General features: G+C 46.1%; 3 protein-coding genes across 6 annotated transcripts; all 3 read left to right on the forward strand.

The window, feature by feature from the left end:
* The first annotated feature begins 6 nt into the window (after nucleotides 1-6).
* On the forward strand, nucleotides 7-5702 carry LOC6613186 (UPF0518 protein CG3558). 4 transcript variants are annotated; one of them, XM_032727776.1, is made up of 7 exons: nucleotides 7-393; nucleotides 550-1410; nucleotides 1645-2041; nucleotides 2381-3404; nucleotides 3469-4026; nucleotides 4458-4496; nucleotides 4757-5702. In XM_032727776.1, exons 2-7 carry the CDS (start codon nucleotides 737-739, stop codon nucleotides 5212-5214), a joined length of 3150 nt encoding a protein of 1049 aa, XP_032583667.1. In that variant the 5' UTR covers nucleotides 7-393; nucleotides 550-736; the 3' UTR covers nucleotides 5215-5702. The 4 variants fall into 4 exon arrangements, with proteins under 4 accessions (XP_032583667.1, XP_032583668.1, XP_032583669.1 ...); XM_032727777.1 differs by having other exon boundaries at nucleotides 2405-3404; XM_032727778.1 differs by lacking the exon at nucleotides 4458-4496.
* A 79-nt stretch (nucleotides 5703-5781) lies between these two features.
* On the forward strand, nucleotides 5782-7284 carry LOC116803636 (cytokine receptor-like). Its single transcript, XM_032727824.1, has 2 exons — nucleotides 5782-6767; nucleotides 6823-7284. The coding sequence occupies exons 1-2, from the start codon at nucleotides 6493-6495 to the stop codon at nucleotides 7244-7246; spliced, it is 699 nt and encodes a 232-aa protein (XP_032583715.1). The 5' UTR covers nucleotides 5782-6492; the 3' UTR covers nucleotides 7247-7284.
* A 300-nt stretch (nucleotides 7285-7584) lies between these two features.
* On the forward strand, nucleotides 7585-24207 carry LOC116803590 (heat shock protein DDB_G0288861). The gene is made up of 4 exons (XM_032727553.1): nucleotides 7585-8301; nucleotides 21556-22711; nucleotides 22778-23023; nucleotides 23091-24207. Exons 2-4 carry the CDS (start codon nucleotides 21659-21661, stop codon nucleotides 23601-23603), a joined length of 1812 nt encoding a protein of 603 aa, XP_032583444.1. The 5' UTR covers nucleotides 7585-8301; nucleotides 21556-21658; the 3' UTR covers nucleotides 23604-24207.
* The last annotated feature ends 77 nt before the right edge of the window (nucleotides 24208-24284 follow it).

Consider the following 24284-nt stretch of genomic DNA (forward strand, 5'->3'; position numbering starts at 1 on the left):
TGCACATCGCTAACTTTCTATTTCCGTGCAGATATAATTGTAAATATTTACGCAGAATTGCTTTGGAAAACCCACTAAAATAGTGCAAAATGAGGCAATAAAGTGCGGGCCGGACTGCCTTCCCTTTCTTGACTCCAAAACTCGCGCCAAATGCGCGAATTTCGAGCTGCAAGAACGCAAATCTAGTCCGCAAATCTGCGGAAGTGTTGGTACTACCACTTAATTGTATTTGTAATTGTAATTGCCAAAGTGCCAAAAAAAAGCGCTGCAAATGCTGCAAGCGTGAAAACCCATCTAAGAAGGGCCCCTAAACAGTAATGGACGTAGATGCACGATGCATGCAGAGCGGACAGCAGCGGAGACGATGACGACGATCAATTCCAAATTCATCAGGTGAGCGAGCAGCAGAAACAACAACCACAGTGAGTGCCCAAATAGGTGGGCACACGTACACAGGTATGTGTGTGCGTAAGTGTGTCACTTGTTGTTCTTGGGAACATTAGAAAAAAGTAAATAGCGAATATTCAACTAAAGTGCGTCTTCTTTTAGCTTCTAAATATTTACTAAGCGAGCAACATTGAAATACTCACCACTCACACAGTCGGACAAAAGCACAAAACGCGAGATAACAGAGCACCAGCACCAATTCATGCCAAACGAAACGCACACGGAGCAGTTATCAGCGGACCAGCGCCACTAAAAGCCACCGAATCGCACACACACCGCATCGACAACGATGTGGCTGCGCCAGAGCAGCGGTGGAGGCGTTGCCTCCGCCGGACACGGCGTCCCACTGCGACAGCGACCTATCGACGCTGCCACGGACTGCGATCCGCGCGCCTGCTACGACAGCTTCTGTAAGCACTGGCAGCAGGCCTTCGAGATCATCCAGCACAGTGCGCCGCCCTCGCACGACGACGTGCTGGGCGTGGTCTCGCACTTGGACTACATGGTCACCCTGCTGCTCGTGGAGCTGCATCACTGCAACAAAGTCTCGCTGCCGGCGGCAGAGGCTAGTGGTCCGCCTGCGGCGCCCTGCCTGGAATTCCTGCTCAGCGAGAATCTGCTGGACAAGCTGTACGAGTGGGCCTGCACCACGGGACGGTATGCCAACGCTGTGAGGCTGGAACAGCTGAAGCTGTACGAATTACTCGTCAGCCACTCGCGTCACCAGCTGCTCTGCCACGAGCCCTTCCTGCGACCCCTGCTCAAGATACTGGCATCCAGTCAGGGCGAGATCTTTCCGCCCGATCTCGAGAAGCGCCTCGTGATCCTGCTGAACCAACTGTGCGTGGTTCTCATGCAGAATGTCCACCTGCTGGACCTCTTTTTCTTCTCCGCCCAGACGCAAGTGCAGGAGCAGATATTAAATGGCAACGTGGCGCCACCCAAAAGCGGAACCACTACCAAGTAAGTAACTTTTAAACATTCCGATTCATTCAGCATAAAATAGAATAGCGATAAATTAATATTTGTGTTATGATTCATCGAGTAATATAGCGACATTAGCCAGATAAGGCAATACTAAAAAAGTGACCTTGTAATATTCCAATTATAAGTGATGACTGCACTGGACTTGTTCCATTTATCCTATTCTATTCTAAGTATCTTCTGTGTCTGATAATATTGTATTTATTATTTTAGCTTCATTATATTTTCGCTGCTTATCCCGTACGTGCATCGCGAGGGCAGCCTTGGTCACCAAGCGCGCGATGCTCTGCTGCTGTGCATGGCGCTTTCGCAGAAGAACTCCAACATTGGAACGTACATAGCCCAGTACTCCTCGATCTGCCCGCTGCTGGTGACCGGCCTGGGTGGGCTTTACTCGCGTCTGCCCAACAGCATCGAGATTAGCTCCATCGACTGGCACCGGATAACGCCGGACGATGTAACAGAGATCCCGGAGCTGACGCTCTTCATGAACGCCCTCGAGTTTTGCAACGCAGTGGTGCAGGTGGCCCACGAGATGATCAAGCAGCAGCTGCTGGACTTCATGTACCAGGGCTTCATTGTTCCCGTGCTGGGACCTGCGATCCTTCAGGTGAGTGAAGTCACGCTTTTGTCTCGTCTCGGTCTCTCTTCGTGAAAATTTGTCTTCGATGCATTTCTGTGGTGTTGGTTGCAAGCGAATCATTTATGTCCTGTCCTTAATTTAGAACATTATTTAGATACTGGTTAAGAAAGCGTAAAACTAAAGATATACTGCAATTATTGCTTAACCGATATCTTCTTTTTTAGTAAGACTCGTATTTAATCTAGGGAACTGCACCGCCTTCTGCTTTCCGTCTCTTGTGTGTTTCTTGTGCCTTTTCCTTCCCCGTAGCTAACCACACACACACCTCGAAATCTCGAAACAACTTTTTGCGCTCCATTTTCGCAGACACTGAAGGGCAAACATTTTCAGACGAACATCGACTCGCAAATCTCGGCAATGTCGTACCTGGACCTGATCCTGCGCTCCATCACGGAGCCCGGACTGCTGAGGGCCTTCGTTCGGTTTCTGCTCGATACGGAAAAGTTTGACGGCGAACGGATACTCGATGCCCTGGTCGAGCGCCTGAACTCGCCCGATGCCAACCTGTGCATGGTCACGATGGCATTGTTTGACACCCTGCTGGGTCTGCACTGCGAGGACCTGATGCTTGAGCTGCTACTCAAGTTCATGCTGCCGGGCAAGCATGTGCCCATCTCACATCGCCACAAGATCAACAAAATCGATCCGTATTTGAATAGCAGTGAGTTCTTTCTCGAGCTCTCGCCCGATGTGATGAAGAGGGCCAGAGATCTGGCCAGGCCGAAGAGCGTCCACGAGCCTGTGCTGAGTGAACTGACGCCTCTGCCGAGTCTCCCATCTCCGGTCATGAGTAAGACGATTGGAGCCAACTGGAACTATTATGGAGTGCACACGGGTGATAGTTTGTATGCGAATATACAGGCATATCTATTCGAGGCTCATTGGCGAATCGCCCAGTGTCAAAAGGATTGCCTAAAGTGGGCCAACAGCTATCGTTACCAAAAGTGGCCTCGTCACGGGCAAGGAAGAGTCCATGGCCACGCCTTGGAGCTGGCGCGACAGTTCTTTAGTGAGTTCGGTGGCGGTCCCATCGCCTGCAACGAGACGGGTGAGAAGCAGCTGGACAGCTTGCAGTCAATTGGCGAGTCAAGCGGCTACGAATCCTTCAAGTGGCGGCCAGCGGACGAGGAAAGCGAAGCCACGGATACAACTCTGGCCACGACAGCCAGCGAGGCGGATATGGATCACAATATCAGCAGTCTTAGCAGCGTTTTGGGTGCATCCGGCAAACGAGAGGCATGGCGAACTTCGAACAACAATCGCAACGAATTAATACTGACGGACCTTGACTTCTCGGAAGATTTGTTTGCGCAGGGCACCGTAAGCTTAGGTGAGAATTAAATTGTTCTTCGTAATTCCTTATAAATAATTGCTGTATCTATGTATATTTCCAGGTCCCTTTCTCAATGCCATTTGGGGCAAACTGCAAACCTTCACGAGCAACTCGCTGTACGTCAATCTCCACCTGACCGGCCTGATCACTCGCTTGGCCTGGTATCCCCTGCCGTTGATTCACTCGCTTCTGCTGCGCTCGGACATAGCCATCACCTCGGATACGCCCTCGTTTCACCAGGTGCTGCGCATTCTGAAGCAGCAAATAGATGCCGAGCTGCCAGTGACGGAGGATTCGCTGGAGATCATTGATGTGGCGCGTTCGTCGCTGATTGATCGAGAGTTCCGCTTGGCAAACGCGCGCAAGGGCAACGAGGGCTCGCCAATGCATCACAGCCAACAGCAACAGATGGTAACGAACTCCGGCCAGCAGCAGGGACTACTACGATCCGCCTACGCGACCCTCTCGGCTGCCACGCCCGTGCAGGCCACGCTCACTAGTGCCTACGATCCGTTCAAGCGCAGTGATAACAAGCGGCGCAGCATCAGCAAATCCATCACCAACATGTTCAGCAGAAAGTCCGCCTCCACGTCCACGGCGCCACCCAATGGCTCCTCCGGTGAGTAACAGAATCGGTTGCCTGCTTTTGTCACACTCTTGCACAACTTCTATATTTTTCAAAAAGAAAAACCAAGCAAACAAACTAGATATTACCAACAGTTTACAAATCTGCAGCGATGGATGTTGGAAGAAAGTTGGTTTTGGGTCAAATTACACACACACACTTCACTCACAAAAACACATTCACACACACGTACTTGAGCCCTGCATTAGAGCCTGGTTAATTACTAGCTAATGCAAAGTAAACCTAAGCAATCATTTTAACATTTAAATGAACTATTAAAGGTATAATAGTAAACAGGTCTCATTCAGGGCTACATTTGGTTGACACACATCTCTGTAAAATGCCGCAGGCATCGTTTATAATAAATTAATTTCTTTTATTTCTTTATTTTTATCGAATCGATCAAAAAATCAAACAAATCTTAGCTTCATCTGGCTTATCACAAATTTACGCATTCTTCACCGGTAAATATTTCACGCTTGATAAAATATTTAAAGTTTTAATCAAACCTAACCCAATATGGCATAGTCTTGTTAATATTTGTGCGTAGTATCTTTACTTTCGTAGAGCTTTGTAAATTATGCTTTCCACTAAAAAAATAGTTATTAGTAGAATATGAAAAACATTTGTGGAATTCCATATATACATGTGGTTATTGTTGTTTTTTAATTAACCCAAAAGATCAATTTCATGTGCTGTTGCTAATCCCTATTTACGTTTTTAGGAGCTGCCTCGAATCTGGTGGGAAATAATGCCAGCAACGATGGAAGAGGCATATCCCAAGCTCAGACGTCCGCAGGCACATGCGAGACCAGCTTGAGTACGCAGCCCACAGCGGGAGCATCACGCACAGGAGCCAACGCGACGTCGACAGCGGCATCGGGAAGCAACAGCAGCATCGCAGGCTCCACCCTAACGCTCTCCGCCCAGTCGAACACCACCACCCACTCGGCGAGCACCCTGCACGGACTGGATGGCGGCCCGTCGACGGGTGGTTTTAACTCGGAGCCGGCGTCCCTGGACTCGGTGGCCTCCATGGGAATCATCGCCAGCACGAGTGGCACCGAGCGATCGCGCGACTTGGCCCTGTGCGCTGTGCTCATGGACGAGTGGCTCAAGGAGCTGGCTGCCATTGCGCAGGAACAGAGCGTTGTGCTGGTCACGGAGCAGGGGAGTTTATGATCGCTTGGAACGGAAAGCTTGTGTATACATATTTTACGGATTTGTTAGCCTTTGTTTGTTTTAACCAGCTACTCTTACGAAATTATTCTTTTTACCTGTTAAATTATCGATATTTATATTTTAAAAAACAACTTTTAACGAACAATGCAGTTTTGAACAGATTTACAAGTTAATGCACACGGACTCAACTAAAAAGAAAACAAGAAACACTCAACGCGTTAAACAGATAGATTTAGGTTAAATGTTTTAAGTGAATCAGGACGGTGGATCTTAAGTGTTCAGATGTAAACAAATATTCTAATTACCAGCCGTACGCAAAATTTACAACGTTTATAGAGAGAATTATATAACACACATACCATGTATACATATGTATTTTTGCAATATATTTTATGCTTTTATGTACATACATAAGCAAGATCAAATTACACAAGTTATGTAAAGCCAACTTGAAAGTATTAAATCGGTCCAAGTAAATGCACAGCCAAGAAGATTTAGTTATTTTTATATGAACGGCGGCTGATTAGGTAAGTTATCTGAACAATATAATCTGGGTTTGCTTGGCTTGACTTTCCACAGGAGAACATGAGCTATAAGTCCTAAAGTTTAATTCAAAATGTACTAAAATTTAAGAGATAGATCCACTCGACATTTATTACTTGATCGCAGAGTTCAGTGGACTTTGATATCTGGCGCTGATATGATGCGCCAATAAGTTCCTCCACCCCAGCGAAAGATTGCCATTTCACGTCCGTCGACATGGACTGGCGGACGAGCTTGCTGCTTCTGCTGGTGCCCAGCACCTGGGCATCCGACTATTGGAAATTTAGGTGTCGTTATGAGGACACACGTCCGGATGTGGTGTGCATCTCTACCCTTGGCATAGTGGGAGTCGCGAACAACAAGAACTATTCCCTGAGCATGGATAGTTCTCCATATCACATTTGCAAGCCGCCGGATGCGAATGCTGGTGCCCACTGCACCCTGCCGCGTCCGATCAACAGTACCGGCGTAAAACATAACTTCACTTTTGCAGTGGAAGCCATCGATGCTGCACGGTGGTACGAATTTCACCTGGTCGACGACCAAATGACAAGGCCACTGTGGGGAAACTATTCACCCAACATCTCAAGGAGGGACAATGTGGTCTGTGTGGATGGCCAGTGGAGTTCGCGGAATAGCAACTCCACCTTCAAGTGGCGCGTTAGCCTGCTATCGAACGAAGCTATGGTGCTCGTATCATTAGCCACCTGAAAGCTGGTTTCAGTAGTCCACAGGATGGATGTGTGCTTCAGGATGCCGCCTTATCGCTATCCTCAGTACGAAGTGCGTCTCTGGACACGCTACAATCTTACAGGCTCGCCCTGGACGAAGGATTACTACTCCTTCAATGTATCGGGGAATGCATCCGTACCAGATCGTCCCCCGAAGTTCGTGCCCAAAGGATTTTCGTACGAACCGCGCTCTACGGATCTTTATGTCTATTGGGTGGGTCTGTCTATGCTGGAATTTGGAGGTCCCGACTTTACGTACATTTTAGAATCGGATACGGGGTAAGCCATTAGGTATCAACTTCAACATAAATGGTACATGTGATTCCATTTTCAGCAATAGAGCGCGGCTGGAAAACGACTACCATGCAGTCTTCTACGACTGGGATCCCACTAAGCCGGCCAACGTATTTATTTGGAGCCAGAATTTCTTGGGGAAGTCGGTGAATAGTTCGGTCCTTAAAGTGCCCATTTTGGCCAACTCCCAGCGGCGAGACCCACAGAATTTAAGATTTAACGTGAGGACAAATTCTTTAATATGGCAACCACCAGATGAGTCAAAGGGACTCACTGGGTACACCATCTTTTGGTGCGACACGTATATGCTCAGTACATTTTGCGGGAGTCAGCTGAAGTTGGAGGAGCTGCCTGCATCGGAGACACAGTTTAGGTTTGAGGGCCATTGGGAGAACTGCCTTTGGGGTGTGGCGGCGATATACGAAGATAATTCCGGCACTGGAATACACTGGGTTTTTGGCTAAATGGTCAAAACTATAACAAAAATATATACACCAGCAGATTACCCGTAATCTTTTTAAATAAAAGGGTTTCTCATGAAAACGTCAAGCCAAGATATTCAACATTATTCTTATTTAAGGAACCAGCCAAGATAAATGTCCGTTTAGATCATTAACGGTCATAAGTTTGAATTTGAATCTGTACTAAAATATAATTTGATCGATAGACCGATTTATATCCACACTTTCCAAACAAGTTCCACTCCGATATTTTAGTCGACCACAAACAATCGATAGTCGACAGCACTGAGGATTGGTTGAACGCATCTCTGGAAATCGGTCGCTTTCAGTCACAAAACTGCGATCGTTGCGATCGTTTGCCGTTCAAAAAACAAAAGTGCGCATCGCCGGCTGAAATATCGCGTTGTGTTTATTTTATTGTCAAATATCGCATAAATTATGCTACACTTCTCCCCGCCCTGCACTCGAAACATACGTGTTGGCGACTAATCACACTGCCCGCATTTTCGCAGACTTTTTGTTCTTGAGTTGCGAGCGCCGCTTGAGTGTTTGTTAAGTGCAAGGGGAACACCGGCTGAAACCGCCTTTTCGGGCTTCTAGCCAACCGAAAATAGTTCGCGAAACGCAGCAGGCGACGCGTCTTTTGGGCTCTCGAAAAGGGCATGAAAACTCGCGAACTGGGGCCAATAAAAGATACATACAGGAAAAAGCGATTGCGCGAATTCTCGGCTGCGTGTGCGCTGCAAATTTGCTCGTGCGGAGCAAAAACAAACGAAAATAGCCGGATGAACAAACAAATACATCCAGTGCGAAGAATAATCTGCGCTGTATAAACAATTAGCCGCAAAACAAACGCCGGAATCGAGTGCCCCTGTGTGCCAGTGTATTGTGTGTGTCTGTGTGTATCTGTATCCCTGGAATGCGCAGTCGCGCATGCGCAAATATTTGTGATTTGTTTTGAAAGGAGAGAAGGAGCGAGAAACGGAGATAGATAGATAGATAGGGAGAGAGAGAGAGAGCGCGCTCGATCGGATTGGAATAAAAAACATTCGCTAAAGGTGAGTTTTGCTGTTAGATTGGCAATTGCAGCAATTGCAGTTGCCTTGGCCAAAGTTGCCATTTTCCCTGCCCACGTTTCTCCACATAGAAAAATAAATATATGTGTGTACATTAGTTCACAAGAGTGTAAGGAACTATTTGAATAGTTATAGCATACATGATAACTCACTTGCAAGAAGTTCAATTCAGGCTCCTCAACTATTGAAAAAACATTGAATCAATACTTTTCTACGTGTACCAAGCCCACGTCAGTCGGCTGAAAATCCATGGGCCTCGGCCCACGGAAAATTAACTCATTGCCCCCACTTTTCCCTTTCGATCCCGAAAATTGCTCTATTCTCCTCGGGAACGCCCACTTTGTCAGCGCTACGCCCACCTTGCCCATTTGTTCTTCTTTTGTCTCTGGTCCCTTTTGTCTTTTCCCTCTACGGTGCCCAAACGAAGGCGGGTTTTTCCTCCACTTATCGCTCGGCCACTACGGCCATAAAAGTCCGAGTAAAAATCAATTTTCAAAACAAGCAGGACAAAAACAAAGGAACGAGCCAGCGAGGCGGCGAGGGGGCAAGCAAGGGAATATCGGACGACAATAACATCAATTTTGAGGCATTTATATGCGCCAATAAATTCAACAGTTGCTTGCTGGTGTGAGTGAGAAGGAGAGGCAGCAGGAGCGATGGCGATAGTATCGCATCCGAGGAAAGCAACAAATAACAGGCAGAAAGATACACGACAACGCGCAACAATAAGACACAAGATCAAACAAAACCAGCAGCGAAAACCGACTACGCTGCAGCATCGCCGTTGTTGTTGCTGCTGATGCTGTAGCTCTTGCTGTTGCTGTTGCTGCAGCAGTTGCAATAGCAACAGCAACAACCACGCCGCATGCAACAGGTAAAAGCAGCGACGCCAGCGTTTCGAAACGAAATGCCCGCAAGAGCGAAAGAGATGGCGCCCAACAACCTGTTACATCGCCCGCTGCCTGAAATATGTAAAGTCAATTTCGTGTATCGGAAAACTGTAACTAATGCCAGGCAGCAGCAGCATTAACCCATTAACGCGAAAGGGAGAAATCGGCCAAGAAATGCAAATGCATTTTCCATGGGTTAAATGGAAAGGCGGGAGATGGTGTAGTTGGGAAAACTGCTTGGCCACATACCACAAACAATGCAACAGTCAGGCATCGTTTGGATTGGGAAAATGTAAATAGTAATTAATATTAATACAATTATTAACACTATTACTTCTCGGACAAAGAGTATGTTTCCTTAGGGGTCTAAGTGGAATATTTAATAATTATAAACTCATCCGAGTATATAGCCTTCATCCGAGTTGAAACCTTTTTTGTGGCTTTTCTAAAGTATCCACAAGAATCTCCTCCTGACTTGGCCCGGCATCTTAATGGGTTAAGATCCGCGCCCGTGGCCAACTGAGGCCAAGTTCGTTGTACGCGGCGGCAAATAAAAGACAGCGCAGTCGAGTAAGAAATTTTTGTCAATGAAAGAAAACTTTCTTTTGGGCTTATCCACGCCAACATCGCCGCCGGGCCTCCGTTCACTCTTTCGTTTTCTGTCCTCCTCGCCGGTGATTTTGTTTTGTGTGTCGCCCTGCTTTTTATATTCCTATAAGCACCCATCCATATACATATATCTTTCTGTTTAATTGGGCGGTTTCGAGATTTACGCGCGCCTGCCGCCATCTGCAGAATCTCTTTGGAGTGTAATGATCTTTTGGATCTCTACGTCTCCGCGGGCTCCTCTTCATGGTCCATTAAGACGATTTAGGCTGGCTTCTCTTTTCCGGGCCTTCGGGACTCGGCCATCGGATGCGTGGGAGTGGCAGGGGCGGCATGGGAGTGACTGCTGCGTGGGAAGCCTCGTCTGTTTGTCATCTTGGGGCTGCAGGTTTGATTGCTTGCGAGCCAAGCCAAGTCATCCAGCCATCGAGTGTCCAAGTTGGCGCAACAAGTGTCCCAGTTTGTGGAACGGCTAGAAGCCAGCTACTCGAACTAGAACTAGTTTAAGTTTCCTGTCCCGGCAGCCATAGCTGGAATCACCTCCACATGGTCACATACTTGCATGCTTATAGTGGCGGTGGGAATGCTAGAAGTAGGTTAGTTTAAAAGCTTCGCTTTGCGATCTGTGGATAAACACGTCTCAAATAATCGCAACCTTTGTAATGTTCTTATATATATCTTATGATAATAGAATGCCAAGATTATTTAATTAGAATATAATATGCTATATACTTACAGTATCTTTGAGTGACATTTTTGGTGCTATTCGCTTGAGCGCAACTGTGACTTTGCCTTTGGGCTCAGTTATGTTGACTCTTGCTGCCGTTTCTGCGGTCGCCTGGAGGAAGCCCCCTTTTGGCCAACCTACTCTCCTGTTATTAACCGTTTGGCCACATTTTCTCACACAGAGAGCGCAGAAATACTTGGCAGGCCACTCTGGCAATTGGCGCGCCTCTGGAAATGACAAACGGTCATGAGCATGTGGCTCCGGCCCACAAGGAAGCACAAGGGGGCGTCTCGAGCAGCTAGCAGCTCCACTAAATTACAGAAATCTAAAAAAATATTCTAAGCATTCGCCGGGAAAATTGATTCGGAATAACTGTATCAGAATGCTCTAATATAAAAAAAAACAAGTCTCGTCTCGGGATGCTATAAATTCCAGAAATGATCGAAACGGAACCGGTTGAAATGTATGATAAGTGATCTATAGATGGACATATCATGTTCTAAGCATGTAAATCAGATAAAGAAGACCTCAAATGATAAGTGCAAGTATTTTTTATGGAACATGATCATTATAGAATTACTGATAGAAACCAGTAAGTTGCAGTTAGGTAAAAGATGCATGGATAACCATTCTACTCTATTTACTCTACGACCGAAAATGATATGCCAGATGGGTTCCACACATATCATTCTAATTGGCAATGATCCCATTCGACATAAGTGCCGAAGCAATGTAAATGAGACCAGTCGATTGGAACTGCCATTAGATCATCAATTGGTCTCCAATCGATCCATGAGATCCGGCGCTTTTCGTTCGCTTCGAGGGGTGCTCCACTTGGGGTTCATTAGGAGGCCCCCTTCTTTACTTTCCATTCGCTCTGCTTCTGGTCAAAACGTTCTCCTGTTGGCCCAAAACAGCCTCACGTAACTGTAACTGATTTGACCTCCCATCACTTAGCTACCAAAAAAACCTCCTCCAAAAGCGTCGTTTTTCTCCGCCGCTGCTGCCGTTTTGGCATTTTGAATGGTTATGGTTACTGTGGGGATTGTGGATTGGGGTTCGAGATCTGCGCTGGAGGGGGCTGGGGTACTGGGCACCAACCGGGGTATCAACGGAACCGAGTGGCGGCATTGGGTCTGTTTTGATGCTCGTTTGGCGGAGCGGTGCGACCTCGACAACAAATTTCTATTGCATGCAATTTGGTGAATATCTCATGCACAAATGAACATTAACACTTGGCGGAGACTCGAGAGATGGACAATAAAAAAAAAATACCAAAAAACTTGTTTGCTCAACAGAAAGCAGTGACAACAAACATATTGGTAAACAAATGCAAACCACAGATGACGAATGTGGCATACACTATCATAATCAGTAATAGTAAGCTTATTTCGAAACAAACATCTTGTTTGAAGAGTAGCTTTAAGTATACAACTTAAATGCTATGTTACAAAAATGGGAGTAAATATTGAAGTAACAATATTGTGCAAATGTATTGTGTAGTTTCGTGTGCCCCTCCATTTTCTAGGGTATTAAACATCAAAACCGGCAGCCAGGCGGCAGAGCATCGAGTGAAAAAGTGCGCCTAGAAATTAGAAAGTACGCGGCGGTCTGGAGGAGAGGCTCAATCTGAAGTTGGGGCTGGAGCTGAGGCCAAGCTAAAGCTAAAGCTGAGTCTGAAGCCAAAGCCAAAGCTATGGCTATAGCTATAGACAAAGTCGAGGCGGTGGTATGTGAGTGTAACTCGATTTGTGACTGTCATAAATGGCGGAAATTGTGGGGCTCGAGACAAAGCGGGCTTGGGGACTGGGGACCGAAAGACGGAGGCTTTCTGGCTAGCTTTCTGCTTTCTACTGCCGGTCTTCAGCCGAGGCTCTTACCAGCTCCAAGCTTCAAACTGCAGCTCCAACTTCTACTCCAACTCCAACTCCGGCTCCGTTTTTCTTTCTTGCTTGACTATAATTTGTGCCATCAGCATTTTGTTGTCGTTATCGTTAGTAGAGACCAGAAGACTGTGAACTGAGCTGAAGACTGAAGCCAGAAGACAGAAGACAGCAGACAGGCGACGGCAATGAAGCGTACGTTTTGACATTTCCCCAGCTCTGCCAAAGCCTCTCTCTTTTGGCTTGCTCTGGTCTCCATAATTATCGAAGCGGAGAAGAACGCGCTGCCACAATTTTGCCAGATTTTTATTAATTCCCACCTTGCGCCAACACCCTCCCCTTTTGATACCCGTTACTCGTGGAGTAAGTAGGAGGGTATACTAGATTCGTTGAAATGCATGTAACAGGTACTTTCACTAGCTGGGTAAGGGGTATCCGATAGTCGGTGAGCTCGACTTCAGCATTCTCTCTTGTTATGACTTATTCAATTCGCCACCAGCCGCAGAACTGCCTTAATATAGCCCCAACCCAATCGACGCTGAACACAAGAACCGGCTCAAGTTCGCCTCGATCTGCGTTTATTATTACACTTAATGTGACTTGATTTATAAACAAGAGCAGCCTCCATCGGTGGACCAACCGACCAACCATTGGACACCGAGGAGCAGAAGACAGCCGATCCACATGGCTCAGTGACCAAAAGGAACACTGAGGGAAATTCGATCTGATATTGCAACTCTGACGTTGTTTAATTCTCCGTTTACCAACTGCAATGTTGCCATTGTTGGTTGGTTTTCAAAAAGTATTTGGCATACATAACAATCGATACTTGGTAATATTTTTTCCCAGTGCACATACCGTACTGGTGTTGGGTTACCCACATATTGCTCTTTTCATCGCCGCCCGATAGGAACTGTCTTTTAATTAGTTCACAAATTCAGCGTGAAAAAGCTGGAACGCAGTTTCACCGCCGATGTGTAACACTTCCACTTCCCTTTCCAGTACAGTATCTCGCTGTCTTTGGGCTAAGCCCACCAAGTGGCTTCCTTCCTGGTCCCGGGTCGCGGGTCTTTCAATAGATCGTTCAATCCGGAAGTTTGTTGCGCTGCCAGACAAAAGAAGTGCGGCTCTAAGCGGCTTTTGTGCCCAAGAAAGGAAATAGAATTCCTACCGCGCCCCTTCCTTTTCACTCGATCAGTCGACTGAGATTCTCAGAGTCATTTTAATGGTTTCCGCTTTTTATGGCATTGCCCGGGCCTTATTATTGGTAAAAAATTAATAGAAATTTAATTGGATGGCCCGTGGGGTCGGGGGAAATTGGTTCTTTAGGCATTTATTGCGCATGCGCGCAGCTTTTCTCGCTGTCGCTAATTGTTATTGCTCTGGGTTGTCGGAGTTCGTAGTTCTTTATGGTTTCTTCACGCTCCGGTCTTTGTTTTTGGTTTAACTGGACGTGCGGGAGATTAAAGCGTGCTAATGCTTACATAATGCTTTGTTTTCGGGCCTCTTTATTGTTTCCTCGCCGCCCTTTTCACGTCTTTTTCACGTATTTTTCACGTCTTCTGTACGTGAGGTAGGCCCAGTTGGGCGGAAGGGCGAGAAAGTCGAGGACATTTTAGGGTCCTCATAAATTATCATCTCGGGTTTCGTAATCCCATGGCATAGGAAAATGATGAATAGTCCCTGTTCCCATTCACAGTTTGATCTAGTTCCTTTTATGACTGGGAAAAGTTGAAGATGGTACCAGATAACCTTTCATAGGTATAAATCAACGTGAGACTGTGATTTATATTGATTCAATTGGGATAATTTGGTCTAATTTGTGACCTTCCTAGGATCGTTCTCTTAAGAACCCCCTAGTGAAAGAAGTATTTGTAAGTTCTTGGTTAGCATCCTACATTATCCCATTTGTATGCATGAGTATATGTTATGAGTATGAGTTATTTTCTATAAATTATGTATCACTATTACAGATAAGGTGAGGTTAGTCTTGTATCTCAACAATACTCAGACTGAATCCTTGTCAAATCCGAGCATATATAATTGATTACTCCGCCCACAGTTGTGGCAACCTGTAATCTCCAAAAAATCACACCATATGGAGCACGCGCTCTTTACCGCCCACGTTTATTCAAAAATTTTTGGGTATTGTGAACAATGTGGAGAGGTTTTGTGTTCTCTAAATAAAGCCATAGAAGGCAAAAAATCGAAAGTATCTGGCCAGGGGAGTTCGAAAAGAATTTCAGCAGCCCGAAAACTAATGAAATGCCAGAGACAACAAAAGAATTCAAACATTAGCATACATGAATTTATTCCCCTTTATTAATTTTTTGAGGTTAATTTATGTGGAGAGCGGAGGCATGATGAAACAGAAATTAGAGCCGAAGAAATGTTTAGTTTTGCTGATGAAGAATGTTTTTGAACCGCCTCCAGCCCGATGATAATTAAATATTTGTACATATGAACTTTACTGGGTTACGGGGCCAACAAAAAATGAACAAAAAATGTCTATAGATTAGGGTAAAGAGGGGGGAGGGGGGACTCTACTAAGTCCGGCTTGATCTTGTGTTTTTATGTTCTCGCTTTTGGCGAGAAGCCGACTTACAAGTCACTCCATTCGATGCTGGCCTCAAGATTAATGTTTCCCCGTACGCCGGCTCTTCGAAATCTGCATATTCCGACCATTTGCGGCTTGTTGTTCGTTAATGTGGATGTTGTAACTGCTTGCAGATAGATTCCCCCTTTAGATTTGTGTGTGTTTCGGAGGGCGTGGTAATGAGTTCTCACCGAAAGATTCTCGTTATGCGATAAATTCGAAAGTTACCGAAACGATTTTGTGTTATCATTTGCTGGCAAAGTTTTTGTCCGTTTCGGGTAATTTACATGCATAAACAATTTGCACAAATGTGTTTGCCGTTGCCTGGGAGTTTCGCGCATGAAATGGCCAAGTTTATGGCTATCGACGGGCGGTCGGAGGTCCACAAAACCCGGAGACCCGAAGACTCCGAGACCCGTCTACCCGGCTGTCGTAAAAATCAAATATGCGACGCAGACTTGACACAAATGATACCCATAAACCATAACAACGTAGAGCCGAGAAATGGAAGTTGTATTCCGGCGATTGAGGGATTGGCGAGAGCTATGGTTTCTCGATTTCAATTCGAATTTGCCCAGGGAGTGGCTCTGAATTAATGCCTATTCAGGTTAATTTTGAGTCGCTTCGATTAGGCCTGACTGAATGAAATATGGATAGGAGACCTCCAGAGTTCCACTAGGTTTGCAACATAATCTACATATTAATTCCGTGCTCAGAGCTTTATATATTTTTTATATTGTTTAGCTCAGCACATAATTAAGCAGATTATTGGCCATTAGACCCATGAGGATCGTGTTTGCGAGAAGCTATAGAAGTTAGTAGAGAAAGCAAGACACATTGTATAAAATTATGGTTCTTTGATCTGTATAATCACCTATCATCATCTAATTGACTTGGCTTGCTTAGGTGTAAATTTGCCAATGTTTATACATATCTACATCTATGTTTAATCTTTATTGAACCCAAGTCTCAACTTAATCCCTTATCGTACAGCCTTTCTTCTTTCCATTAGCCAGCTGAAAATTATAATTCCCACAGCTGTTTGCTGTGCGGCAGCTACTGCTCCAGTTTGGAGCTTTTCATTAGGAAAAGCCACCGCATTGGTAATCAACTTAACCACCATCATCACAGTTTTGACTTATCGCTTAACCTTCACTCAGTTTTAACTCTCACCTACCGTCTTTTGTTTTCCTGCCTTTGTCTTACTCGTTAGCTTTTTGCATTGTTTAGTTTTTGAGTTTTGCCTACTGTGCTACACATGGCTCTTTAACTTGGAAAAGACAAATTTGTGGGTGGCCTCTTCGTGAGCGATTGAAAATTAGAGTCAAATCATTTTTGACTTTGTCTATAATCGTATGGCGTATGCATTTCAAGCGTATCCCTTTCTATGGCCCCGGATTGAATTCTTTTCCGAGAACTGCAGAGCCGGAGTGAGTGTCACGTGCAACATAATCGTCTTTCGATGGTTACAAATCTTCTCAAGCCGAGCCCGTTGATAAATGGAACTTCAGGCCGAGGGGCGAGTTTGGGTCTTAAGTCTTTTTAATGGCGGTGGTGTGGTGTGTGGATCCTTTTGTGTCTGCGCTTCATTCATTCGTTCATTCACGAACATTTTCGCTTAATTTCTTCCGCCAAAGTTTCTCACTTATTTTATTTTCCTCGGAGCCAAAGGCAAAGTCATCTGTATGACTTAATGTCGACGCCGACAGCGACGCTTGTCGTTTGTCATTCGATCCGAGCAACGAAGGCGTTTGATATATACTCGTATGTAAGTGTATGTTCCGCAGGCTTTCCCCGGATTTTTGTGGAGCAGCGTTTGAAAAACGATATATGGAGACGGGCTGTTCGTTGTACCACGCGTTTTCTGGTGCGTGCAATGCAAATCCGCAGCCAATTCCAAATCCAATGGAGCGTGCAGCCCCGATCCGGAGACTTTCTGTACTTACCTTACCATATTCTTATGTTTCGATGTGGGTGTGCAGGTTAGCTTGTCGCATTCGCCATGGCTTGTGGGTGGCCAAGTGAAGTTGGCGTCGATGTGGGGAGGACTGAGGGGAAAAATAAATGTATAACCATGCGCCATTTCCTGCTGTAAACTATATTCAATTTCAAATAAGGCTTTTAATTACTTGGGTATGTCATTTCAGTTTCGTTTTATTACAACTAGAATTTCTTGTTTTCGGTACATTAAGTGATCTAAATTTTGACCATAATTATCATCCTGCAAGTGGCTGGAATAATTGCTCTGGCCTATTTCCCTGCGATTCCGCATAGCGCAGTACAACAAGAGCCTGTGCCTGCCTTTTCATCGCGGACTTCATTGTCTGGGCGCGCGGTCAGTTTGGGATTGTTGTTAAGTAAGTTTACTTAACCCACATGACTTGCGGTTTTGCCTTCCTCAGTGCGGGCCAACAACTCGCTTTCTGCCCGTGGCTGTCATCACTCGAAAAGGCCAAAAAGCTGTCATTGCCTGCGATCTGTTGAGTTGTGGCCACAGTGCGTATGCGTGCGCAAAGAGATTTCTTAACCTTGAGTGACTTTGAGCGTTTCCCAACCAGCCAGCCAGCCATCCAATCCAATCCATCCATCCGTCCATGTTTATTTATGTTCCCCCTTTGGCTCTGCGTTTATTAACCAATTTTTTTGCTGATTGTATTTTGGGTTTATTAAATTAACGATTGCACGTGTGCGTGTCCGCGTACTTGACTCTACGCTCATTTCCTTAATTAAACACTTGTTTCACGGTCCGTTGGCCAATCCAAGAGGTATTTCATAAATAAAAATGCCAGAGATTAGCAAAAAAAAAAAAATTCAAGCTGATGAAGCTCATTTGCAGAAATAATGATCAATCGGCAAAAAGTGATTAAATTCAAAGATTATGTAAAGGCGATCGACAGCAATTTGCAATGGCTAGCAACCGATTATCAAGTTCACTAGAAAGTTGCTGCATAATTACTTTTAAAGAGCTAGCTTTGCGAAAAAATAATGACACGATGTTGATTTGTTGAAAAATATGATTTCAATTTTTTTATTTACTTATTTAAAAGTACCAAGGTAATAAGGTTTCCATATTTTCCTTGCATTTATAATATAAGATCCACTTCCTTCGCATATCGTGCTACCAGTTTTTTTTCTGCCCATCGCGTTGCGTGTAACTTTCAGTTTAACCCTTCAAGATGTTTTCCATTAACTTGGCTTGTATCTGGCAGTTGCCATCTATAACAAATAAATTCATGGCTAGACCCATTAAAAGCTTATTATGCTTTTTGTGTGCCACTCTGGTTTTATTGTCCATTGTGGGGAGCTGGAGGTTGCGGGTTCCCAGTCGGGGGAAGCCACCCACAAAGTGGTGGGAAAAGTAATTTTCATAATTTTGCACTCCGACACCTTCACCTCCTCCTGTTTGAGAATCGGAAGCCCACGGGGCATATTATTCTCGACTCGTTGGGAATTCACATTTACATGGAGCTGTGAGCTGGAACCCCTTATTAAAATGGCACTAATTATGGCAATTTGTTATTGGCCAAAACGAGCTGAGGCCAACGCCCATGCCCACTTCTACAACGATGGTCGTTAGCTTTTGGCCAGATCAAAGTTTATTAGCGAAAGGAAGGGAATGGTGTGGGGCGGGGGAAAGGCACGCCCTCACGCACAAAGTGGTAAAATATTTAAATTATAAAAGGCAAAAACAAACGAGTAAATACGTTGGACATACACATCTATCGCCAAAGGCCAAACACGCTCTTGTACACGCATATTGAAATGTGTACATTTTTATTTATTATTTTTGTTTTTTTTTTCGTTTTTATTATTTACCCTTTCCACGTTGGACTCGACGCCAGGCACCAGGTGATGATTCGCTATTTGCTGGAAAGGGGACTCGTTTCGGTGCGCCAGGGGTTAAGGAGGGAAGTTGGAAGAGGTTAAGACGCAGTATGTGTACATGTGCTACAAATTGAAGGCTTTTTATGGGTCTACCCTTGCCCTAGGGGTTGCTTTGTGGGCCCAATAAGTTGGGCTATAGATCAGCAGACTAATGAGTCACCAAAACCTATAATTACAAGTCGTTTGATGCTCTAATTAGGTAACTATACATTATAATTGATCAAAAACTTCTTAAGAAATATGAACTGGCTTACTACCCTTTTTAGCACTATAGTACAACCATTTTTCCATAGTTAGAGTATACCGAGTTCTGCCTGTGACTCGCAACTTTAATTTCACTCCTTCATCATTGCTTGCTGCCCGCGAAGCTTTTCATTTGATGTCTCCCCTCGTTTTCCCATGGCCCCGGCCAAAAAAGGGAGAATTGCTGGCCGCGAATGGGTCTGGGGGGCAGTTGAGGGTTAAGTATTGGCATTTCCGACTGGGAGACCGAGACTCGTCTTCATTGAAATCGAGCTCGGAGCTCAAAGCTCAGAGCCCCACAATCGGACTGGGGACCCGACTGGATCCCAGTTTCAACTTGCACACGGCATGGCAATCACAGCCAGTAAATCTACACCAAAAGCAACAATAGCCGGGCTAACAACAACAACCAGAGCAATATTTGTGCTCATTAAGCGTAACTGACACACGAAGTTTTTTTGTTTTTTGGAGGGTTTCTTCATTTCACAAGTCGCCAAAAACTACGCCAACGGGACTGAGTTTTTTTCGACTGAGGCTGTGACTCAAGATCTGGCCCCCAGTCCCCGTTCTTCCCTTCTGTTTTTTTTTTGTTAAGAGAGAAGAGTTGCTGCATTGTATTGTTTACCCTTTACGAAGGGTATAAGTATTCTTTCGATGGTTCCTTCAAGTTCGTACTGACTTACATCATTTAATAGGCGAATAAATTCATTAGGAAACTATGATTGTATAAAGGGATAGTATAGAAAGAAATATATATATTATTGCACACTTTTAAACACCTATTCTATGAAATAGGGTATCCGAATAGCTGCCTGCTTGACACTTCCACATTTTCCTTTTTCGCTTTGCATTTTCGTTTTTCCTTTTGGCCAATTTCAGGCCCCCCAAACGGGCTAAGAGCGATTGCTGCTATTTTGAGGTAATTCGATGATTTACAACCGCTGCCTTGTTTTGTAAGTTTTCTTTCCAGAATGCCACAGATCCCACTGGCTGTCCAGCGGAGCTTTATGTGTGTGCCTCAGACCCCGGGTGTCTGCGTCTCTGGGTGCAACAATGAAGGGCCCAGCCTCGACCAGGCCCTCGCCACATTCCTTTGTTATTTTCGCAATGTTTCCCCAGTCTCTTATTGTTTCTTTTTTAGGATTCTTTTTCATTTCGCTGGATACTGCTGTAATTCCCGCATACCCCGAAGATCTGAATGAGTTTGGTGCACTAGGGGAAGTGGTCGCCTTTTGTAAATTTTTTCGCGGGCATCTTACATTTCACACCTGTTGTCATTTCTCTCGCCCTGCGGTGATGTTTGCGTTCAAAAAGGGGGAGTCCTTGGACAAGTTGACAGCCTAAATAGCCCGAAAGGGGAAAGAGTGGCTTAGACGCACCCATGGCATATGTCAGCTGTAACTGATATGCAGATGTTCGCCTATCTGAACTGAAATAAAATTGATTACTTTCCGTTTAGTAGTTGGCTATTAACTCAGCCAATTTACATCTTCAAGAGGAAACATCTTCTGGCTAGATAGTTGCTGTTCCATTTCGAATGGAGATCATTGATATGACTAGCATCATAACATATTTTGGTTAAACGTTCTGATGCAACACCAATCTTGTCATTACCACAAATTGCCCTACCTAACTACCATAATCACGTCAATCTCCGAACTCTGCAACATTTCAATTTTCCTGCCCCAGAGAGCCGCCATCCATCAAAGCATGAACAATTTCACTTTCCAGATACAAATGCGGTGATATGCGGTGATTCAGTGCATCGGTCTGGCTTTCGGTTTCCAAACCAGAAGCGGAAGCCTCCGTTTAGTCGACGCACATCTGGTGATTAGACGCTTCAGCGCCAGCCCATCCGATCCCAGCCAGAAAGCGGAGACCGACGACATGTTCCCTTTGCCACACCGAAAGAAATAAGAGCCTCCAAGGCTAAAAAAGTTATTATATGTCAGAGTGTTGTTTTACAATTTCTATGATGGCATGTCCTACATGAATCCTAATGGCAACTCTCAGTGAAAACAAAAACAAAAAAAATGAAATAATCATAATATATGATATAAGTTGGGGGGACCCTTTTTCTTCGTGTGCTGGCGACATTTTGGCGACGCTTCGCTGCACTTTGTTGAGCACTCCGTGGCGAGGACGTGGACTTGGATGTGGATGTGGACGTGTGTGCCCGCCTCGTGTGCCATGTCATGGCTCCAGTGGTGCGATAAATGCTCATTTCACTTTCTATCAGCGTCTCGCGGCAGTCTAATGGAGGTTTAATTATGCTGCTCCGGCGGCGTGCCCTCGGCTGTCGCATAAATTACACCGAGCAATGGCTTGATTTATGGCTGGCCTATAGCTTTTTCCACTTAAGATTTTCGCTAATGCCCTGCCCATTTTTTGTGTGCTATCTTGCAGTGACTTGACAATATGACTGCGAGGTCGTAGACTCCGGGAAACCAGGGCAGAGGACGGACGGAAAACCGAAACGACACAAGGCGAACAAGGAACCAACACGAAAATGTCCGGCAATCAACAGCAGCAGCAACAGCAACAGAAGTCATTAACTAACAACGCGGCAGCAGCAGCAACAAACGAAGCAACCACTTTGGGCCATAATTTGATAAAATTAAATAGCGTTGACAAAATAGTATGCAAAAGTCAGGCAGCAACGCAGGCAATTAACAAACTACAGCAGCAGCAGCACCAACAACAAATCCACCAGCGACGCTCATTGCTGCCAGCAACAGGAGGAGCAACAAATCCCCACCAGCCACACTCATCGCAGCAACAAAGCGGAACGCCAACGCCAACAGCTCAGTCGGCAGCCCAAAAACAGCAGCAGCAGCAACAATCACATAAATTGCAGACGGTGGCCACGATACACCAGCCGCACTCCACGCAGCAGCAGGCATTGACTTCCCGCCTGCCTATCCAGCAGCAATCCGCTAAAGAATTGCCCAACCTAGCTGGCCAGCAGCGCCGCAGCTTCCACTACCAGTTGCAACATCAGCAGCAATCTCTGCGCAGCCCGCAGCTGAAGGCACCGGCACCCGCCCACTCCATCCCGCCGAGATACCAGCCACCGCCCCAGCCGGCCACCGGGATCCTCAAGCCGCACTTGCCACTCAAGTATCCGCCGGATATCCCCCAGCTATCTAGCATCTACATTCCCGACTCCATCAAGCAGCAGCAACAACAGCAGCAGCAACAGTCGCAATATCTGCCAGCACACCAGCCGGGAGCGAAGGATATGCTGAAGTTTGTGCGCAAGCCGGACCAGGAACACCCATCGCCCAATGCCTCGGTCACGTCCAGCGGGACGGGAATACCCACGGCCAATGGCGGAGGTCGCCTGACCGCCGAGCAGAACCGCCAGTTGCAGTCGCTGGTCAATGAACTGCGTGCGCTGAAGGAGCAGAATCAGCGCCTGCTGGACGACAACCAGGAGTTGCGGGATCTGTGCTGCTTCCTGGACGACGACCGGCAGAAGGGACGCAAGCTGGCGCGAGAATGGCAGAGATTTGGGAGATACACGGCCAGCGTGATGCGGCAGGAGGTGGCCGCGTACCAGGTGGGTCCAGACCCGAACGACACTCCAGATCTTTGAGTACTAATTGACTTGACTTCCTCTTTTCAGAACAAACTACGTCAGCTGGATGATAAGCAGCAGGAGCTAATCACCGATAATCTAGAGCTCAAGGAGCTCTGCCTCTACTTGGACGAGGAGCGTGCCCATGTGGCGGCCAATGCGCTGTGCGCCGGTTGCGGAGCAGCCACTAGGAATGCGCTTCGAGATGACGGCGATGGTTCCAGCTCCAGCACGAATGCAGATGAGACCATCACCGCCTTGAGGAACTATGCAGAGCAGCGGCAACTACCCCAGGTGAGCAAATAGAACGAATACCAATAAGAACATGACCTAATGGCGATTTCAATTTGATTCCCAACAGGATCTACGTCATGCCCACACGCTGAATGACCAGACGCTTCAGTATGTGCGCTCGCTGGAGCGCCGCATCCAGCAACTGGAGGAGGAGCGCACCACGCCCACGGCCCATCTTCAGCAGCCGACGACGCCTACGCCGCAGGCCACGCCCACGCCAACGGCCACATCTGCAGCCACTCCAGCCAAATCAGCAGCATCGCCCCACCAACAGCAACAGCAACAGCAGCAGCAACAACATCAACAGCAGCAGCAAGACATCGTGGCCGCTGCAGCGGCTGCAGCAGCTGCTATCCAACTGCCGGAGCCGATTGCCGGACGCCCAGAGGCGGTGGTCCGAGCCCTCCAGGTGCTCGAGGTGCGGGAGCAGCTGGAGCGGGATCGGCTGGGCAACCTGGCTGGGAGCGCACTCGACCAGATGGACGACGGCGAGAAGGCGCTGGTCCGCGAGATGTGCAACGTGGTCTGGCGCAAACTGGAGGGCAGTCCACATGGACCGGCGGCCCTGGAGCCGCTCTAAGCCGGCGGAGATAGCCATGGGCGGAGGCAACCTAGGGCGGGCTAACGCCTAGACTCTAATGTTTAAAGCTAACTTATGCCGTAATATTTAACCCTAAACATTGTACAAAGTTCAAACCACAACCTAAGCTTAAGCTACCGCTAAAGGCGAAAGAATACTCAACAAATACTTGGGATACTCCAGCAACTGATTCATCATGATGCAGGGCAATAAATTGACGTAGACTTTAAGATCACTTTCGATGGCAGACTTCATTTTGTGCATATATTGTTAGATCAGCTTAGATCCAAATTCCAGCCTTAACTGGACTTAAAGCTGGACGATTTGGATGCGAATCGATATAAACTGTTCAAGGCGATGACTCCGCAGAATCAAGTAATCAACGCAATTGTTGTCTATTTTCGATTTGGAGCAACTTTCTTGGGGTCACTCTTTTTAATTAGTTTCTAACTCTGCTGATCAGTTGATGGAGTATGCACACAATTACTTTATTTACTTATTGTAAACTTTGACTGTTATTTTTGAATGCCAAGAGGAAAACCACTTTCATGAAAAATCTGCTAACTCGAAATACAATGCAACAAATAACATATTTCCATACTCATCAATGGGCCTTTGATTTCCTAAGTACTTTATAACCAATGGCCACAGGTCCACTGTTACGCTTTCCTCGCTTTGCTA

This window comes from Drosophila sechellia, chromosome 2L (assembly GCF_004382195.2).
Source record: "Drosophila sechellia strain sech25 chromosome 2L, ASM438219v1, whole genome shotgun sequence".
Classification (NCBI taxonomy): Eukaryota; Metazoa; Arthropoda; class Insecta; order Diptera; family Drosophilidae; genus Drosophila; species Drosophila sechellia.